The 6,465-nt window shown below is 35.6% G+C and overlaps 1 protein-coding gene across 3 annotated transcripts in view; it reads left to right on the top strand.

Annotated features, from left to right (window-relative positions):
• Positions 1–2,707: 2,707 nt before the first annotated feature.
• clk2b (CDC-like kinase 2b) overlaps positions 2,708–6,465 on the top strand; it is a 36,615-nt gene continuing 32,857 nt past the window's right edge. For all 3 annotated transcript variants that reach the window (XM_016475145.1, XM_016475146.1, XM_016475144.1), the window contains exons 1-3: positions 2,708–2,820; positions 4,294–4,436; positions 5,775–5,877. In XM_016475145.1, coding sequence (XP_016330631.1) covers positions 4,294–4,436; positions 5,775–5,877 — 246 coding nt within the window. In that variant the 5' untranslated portion in view covers positions 2,708–2,820. The remainder of the gene's footprint in view (positions 2,821–4,293; positions 4,437–5,774; positions 5,878–6,465) is intronic.

Below are 6,465 nucleotides of genomic sequence, written 5' to 3'. Positions count from 1 at the left end.
GATGGGCCGCAGCAGACGCAGGATTGGGCTCGAGAACAGAGGAACGGCTCGGCCGCGAGCGACGCAGACGCAGACACAGACGCAGATGCTCTGTCTGTGGGGTTAAGCGCTCCGGTGGCTGCAGGAATCGCAGACGCAGCCAAACCGCCGCATGCTGATGAAATGTGAGGCGACTCGAGCTTTTAGCTGAAACACAGCCAAGAGAAGAGCTTCTCTGACATGCCTTTATTTATCCCTCTGAACACCTTCATCATCATCATCATCATCATCAGATGATAATCCTTATGTGCTTTAGTTCAGTGAGTCACAACCCTAAAATAATCAGATCAGTTTTGTTTGTGTGTTACAGACAGGTTTAGTAAAGATCGGATATCATTGCACATGTGTAAACAGAAAAATAAATGGCACAAGATCAGATTTTTCTGCGTCCCATCTGTGGTTTAATTCAGTTTAAAATCTGATTTCTGAAGATCATGTGACACTGAAGACTGGAGTAATGATGCTGAAAATACAGCTGCGCATCACAGAAATACATTACAGCTTAATAGATATTCACACAGAAAACAGCTGTTCCAAATTGTAATAATATTTCACATTTTTACTGTTTTTATTGTATTTTTGATCAAATAGATGCAGCCTTGCTAAGCATTATAAATCTTACTGAACCCAGATGTTTGGCTTGTGTGAATTAATTTTGATATGTGATGTTTTAATGCTTCAGATCGTCTGAGGGTGAATGGATCGGGTCTCTTTTCTTATTTTATTGTCTTCTGAATAAAAAAGACATTTGTACCATGTGTTGTTGCTGTTTTTGTTTATTTGAGCCACTAACAAGTAATGGAGTATTCAGTTCTGTTTGTCGTTTTCCAGTTCAAACGTCTAAAGATTCTTAATTTACTGGACATACAAAATGACTGAAGACATGAAGTCTTGTTTTATGAAAAATGTGAGTTTATGCATAAAACCAGAACAAACTGGGCTCAGAAAAATCAACGGAACTCAAAGGAAGAAACAAGTTGATTTTTCTGACTCCATTAGCAGATATTTGTTCTGGTTTTAATCATAAACCCACTTTATTTTGATACATTAAACAAGACTTTCACGGGTGTTACAGTGTCAGTTCTACATGCATCTTCATATAAACACATTCATTTATAGTTTATACTTTAGTAGTTTGTTAAAGTATACTGTACTCTATTTCGTCTGTTGCTTTTAAACATTCAATCTGACAAACTCTACAAAACTCAAATTCTATGTCTCTATAGTTCTAAAATATTTGAATCAAGTTAACAGTAAACTCTGACGTGCATCAAGACAAGAATCACTGTAAGTTTGACGATTTGAACTAAAAGATTCAACAGTTCTTGATAGTATTTTACATCAGCGACAGCTCGGGGCAAGTTGTCACGAGTGTTTAGTGTGTTATAAATTACAGTATAATTTATTTATTAAATTCGCTGCTGGCCACAACAATGAATTGATTGATTGTTACGTTTCACCTGTTCACTGTTTTACTGAAAATAGCCTACAGGTGCATCTCAATAAATTAGAATGTCGTGGAAAAGTTCATTTATTTCAGTAATTCAACTCAAATTGTGAAACTCGTGTATTAAATAAATTCAATGCACACAGACTGAAGTAGTTTAAGTCTTTGGTTCTTTTAATTGTGATGATTTTGGCTCACATTTAACAAAAACCCACCAATTCACTATCTCAACAAATTAGAATATGGTGACATGCCAATCAGCTAATCAACTCAAAACACCTGCAAAGGTTTCCTGAGCCTTCAAAATGGTCTCTCAGTTTGGTTCAATAGGCTACACAATCATGGGGAAGACTGCTGATCTGACAGTTGTCCGAATTACTGAAATAAATGAACTTTTCCACGACATTCTAATTTATTGAGATGCACCTGTATGTGTTATTAACTAGCAGCTTCCCACTGTGACAACATGCCCCGCTGTAGTGTGCCGTGACGTGTCTCCAGTGATAACCAATCAGCCTTCTCAAAAAAAGCAACATTTCCTAAACTAAACAAATGTTTTTATGTTAGTTCAGTAAAGATTTATGAAACATAAGAATGCCATTAAAGTATTGAGATTATTGTGTGTGTGTGTGTGTGTGAGTGAGAGAGTGAGTGTGTGTGTGTTAAATACAAACATATGCATGTATATATTTAAGAAAATGTTATGTTTATATATTAAATATATTTATATATACTATAAAATATAAGAATATAAATGTATATGCATGTAAATATTTCCAAAATATATACTGTATGTGTGTGTGTTTTTATTTACATAATAAATATACACAGTACACATACATATATTATGAAAACAAAAACTTAATATTTAACTTAACTATATATTTTCAACCTAAATAAACTGTTTCACAATGGTCTGGTTTCGTGTTACAAACATATAAAAGTGACATTTATAAAGTACACTGAAAAAAATGGTATAGAAATAATTTTCACTCAGAAATTATTATTAGTACATTTCACAAACAATTACAAAAAGCGAGTAAATTAAACGAAGGGAACGTGGAGTTTTGACGTAAAAACGGAAATTTCGTGTAAAAAAAAAAAGTGCTCTAATAATATTAGTTTTATTTACAACTTCGAGCATATATTTTCGCAGTGTAGGTATTTTAATCAAGCTTTATTATTGGATAAGAAAGTGAAATAACATAGAAATGACGGGAGCGCGTGAGTCGGAGCTCTTCACCGGAAGTTGCGCGCGAGAGTTTCCGGAGCGCTGAAATAACGGCAGAACGGATTTTCTGTGGGACAAACGCACCGGCGTCGCGGCTAAAGCGGTAAATGTTGTCGTTATTATCGCTGATGTGGTCGGTTTGGCAGATTTAGGGCTCAGACTGCGCGGTTTGTGTGCGATGAAGCGCCGCTAGCTCGATGCGCTAGCCGCTAACTTACTCTGAGGAGAAACATACACGAACTATTCTCACTTCACTCACCACACGCGATACAGGACTTACATACACATATTTCAATACAGATACATTGTTAAATGATATATCATAAAGACAGAAGTAAACAGAGAGGGGCTGACTCATAAACAGAAACGATGCTCTTGTGTTTTCCTGATTTCTTCTGTTCTCTGATTTTTCTCTGCTGTTCTGTCGTTTCTTCTTTGTTTTCTTGTGTTGTTTCTCGCATTAATCATCATTTACTCTCGTGTCGCTCAAACCTGATGACTTTCTTCTTCTGTGGAACACAAATCAAGATATTACTTCATGTCACTGCGCGGTTTTAGCTGTCTGAATGACTAATAAAGCCCTGTTAGCTAGTTTTATTTCACTCTGGGTTAGTTGCGTGAACAGACTGTGTTATGAACGAGTCTGAATAACTTTGTATGACGTCACTGTATTCATTCTTGCTGAATACTTTATGCATAATGCCACGTTTATTAAGCCCCGCCCCTTTTTCAAAACGTGTTCTCAAAAACGAAGTTATATGTGAATTTTGACTTTTTTAAAAAATGCACATTTTCAGATCTACATGAATTTGAGTTATGTTACGTCATTAAGGTTTATGATGAACTAATTAAGTTATTGAAATCATAGGAAAATATCAATGACCTAAGGTTTTGAACATGTTAATACGTTTTTTTAAATATTTATATTTATAAATATATTTTATATTTTTAAATAAATATATATTTTGTACAAGGTATCAACGAAATCTCAAATATATATATATATATAAATATATATAAAAAACCTGCTCCTTTTAGACTGAAACTCTGTTAATTTACTAACTGCATGTTTTCTTTAAAAAACAAACAAAACTAACACTAGCTTCTCTATTCTTTTTGTATTCCATCTGTTTTCTTATTTATTATATAATTTTAAAAAAGCGTCTGCTAAATGACTAAATGTAAATAATATACATCTGTTGATTTCCTTTGATTTGTTTGTTGTTTGTGTTTAAAGATGTGCATAAAATGTCACATAATATCTGCTGATTTCTGATGTACGAATAGCTTTGCTACTTTAATTTATTATATATTGATACATTTTAAAAAAATAACAACACTAGTCTGACTAACTAGCAGTTAGACAATACCTTTCATTCTCAAAGACCAGTCTTACTGACTTACGACCGGTCTTAAAGGAAAACATTTGATGACAAGCTTGTAAGACTAGTTTAAGCAGCCGTCTCCTGATGTTTGTGTACGCTAATGCTAAAAGTTCAGCTTTGAAATCACAGGAATAAATGACATATTCTAATAGAAAGCCGTTGTTTTAAGTGCTGGTGTCTGTGGTCTGCAGATGCCTCACTCTCGGCGATTCCTGTCGTCAGAGCGAAGCCGCAGCAGGAATCATCTCAGTCGCAGACGCCTGCGCAGACGCTCCTCTTCATCCAGCAGCAGGAGACGCCACAGAGACAGACGCAGGAGAGACCGCTCCAGGAGGTACGTCTGCATCAGTTCATGCTTCAAATCAAGGCCTGGAAACCTCTTAAAGTCATGGCATTGAACGTAGGGTTGGGTACCGAAACCCGGTACCTATGTAACCGATATGTACTAGAACCGAATCCGAACGCAGATGCCATGCCTGAGCGCTCGATTGAAATATTTGTCCTCTGGTTCTCCGAAACGGACGTAAGAAGCATCATCACTGGCACCACACGTGAAAAATAATTTCCCGACTGAGAAAACGCACGTGAACTCAAGTCGGAAAGCTCTAATAATACAAATCCAGCACATCTTTGTAGTAACAATCTTGATTTTTGTAAAATGTTGCAACAAGATGTTAATTATTATTATATATATTTTTTTTTTAAATTACAGTTTTGGACATATAATGTAATAAAAATATTTTTATTATTTACAAATGAGCATGTACACTGCAAAAAAAAAAAAAGGCTTATCTTACGTAGTATTTGTGTCTTGTTTCTAGTCAAAAATCTAAAAATTCTTAAATTAAGATGCATTCACTTGATAAGCAAAACAACATAAGATATTTAGCCTTGTTTCCAGGGTGGAAAAAAACTTAATTAAGTGCATTTTGCTTAAAACAAGTAAAATTATCTGCCAGTGGGGTAAGTACAATATTCTTAAAACAAGAGGATTGTACTTACCCCACTGGTGGAAGATAAATGTACTTGTTTTAAGCAAAATGCACTTAATTTAGTTTTCCCCCTGGAAACAAGGCTATACGTGTCTTAAGTCGCTGGGGTATATTTGTAGCAATAGCCAACAATACATTGTATGGGTCAAAATTATCAATTTATCTTTTATGCCATAAATCATTAGGATATTAAGTAAAGATCATGTTCCATGAAGATATTTTGTAAGTTTCCTACCGTAAATATATCAAAACTTAATTTTTGATTAGTAATATGCATTGCTAAGAACTTCATTTGAACAACTTTAAAGATGATTTTCTCAATATTTAGATTTTTTTGCACCCTCAGATTCCAGATTTTCAAGTAGTTGTATCTCAGCCAAATATTGTCCGATCCTAACAAACCATACATCAATGGAAAGCTTGCTTATTCAGCTTACATGCATACATCTCAGACCCTTGTGACTGGTTTTGTGCTCCAGGGTCACAAATATCTCATGTCATTTTGCTTATCAAGTGAATGCATCTTAATGTAAGAATTTGTAGATATTTTGACTAGAAACCAAAGTAAGATAAGCCTTTTTTGCCGTGTAAAGCAAATCTCTTTAACAGGAAGAAATCCTGTGTAGAGCATGCTTACCTGTTCTGACCTGTTTGCGTCTCTGGTGTTGTTCTGTCTCCAGCTGTGAGAGGAACGGCACGCTCACAGACAGCTTCTTCAGACATGACTTCTGTGCGGAGCAGAGGAGCAGACGCCGCAGAACAAGAACACGCTCCTTATCATCTGTGAGTATGAAGACACAACACACACTGCTGCTCTCATCACGCTTCAGTCACCGATCATCATCAGTCCAGATCAATGAGATTCAAGCATTTACATATTTAATTCGTCCCTATTGACTGGATTATTTCACGTGTAATCTGATCAAATCGGATCGATTGAGGTGTAAGTGAAGGTTTTTCAATCTGAGCGGTCAATCGTATTTCTAACAGATTATTGAATTGGTTGCAAGTAAACGCAGCTGCTGTAGAAGTAAAATAATCGAGGGTTTCGTTTTCTGTTCATTAATACACAATATACACATCCTAATATTTGTCTGTGTTGAACTTGTGATCGAGTTTCATCTGGCTTCATATCAGAGAGCACATACACTCATGAATCCATCGGTTTCCTCTGTCAGAAGAAGGACTTTATCTGATCTCAGAGATCATGTTTTCCATTTTTCATTACACTGTTGAATTCATTCGCAGCCTTTAAAACAATCGATCTGTTTCTCAAGTTTCTATAATCAGGTCGTTTCTGTCAGTGTGTAAACGGTATTGCTCAAGGGGATCTGTGTGTGTGTGTGTGTGTGTGTGTGTGTGTGTGTGTGT

Source organism: Sinocyclocheilus anshuiensis, unplaced genomic scaffold (assembly GCF_001515605.1).
Source record: "Sinocyclocheilus anshuiensis isolate Anshui unplaced genomic scaffold, SAMN03320099.WGS_v1.1 scaffold1680, whole genome shotgun sequence".
In the NCBI taxonomy this organism is placed as follows: Eukaryota; Metazoa; Chordata; class Actinopteri; order Cypriniformes; family Cyprinidae; genus Sinocyclocheilus; species Sinocyclocheilus anshuiensis.
The sequence above is the reverse complement of the archived record's forward strand: the minus strand, read 5'-3'. Positions and strand labels throughout refer to the sequence as shown.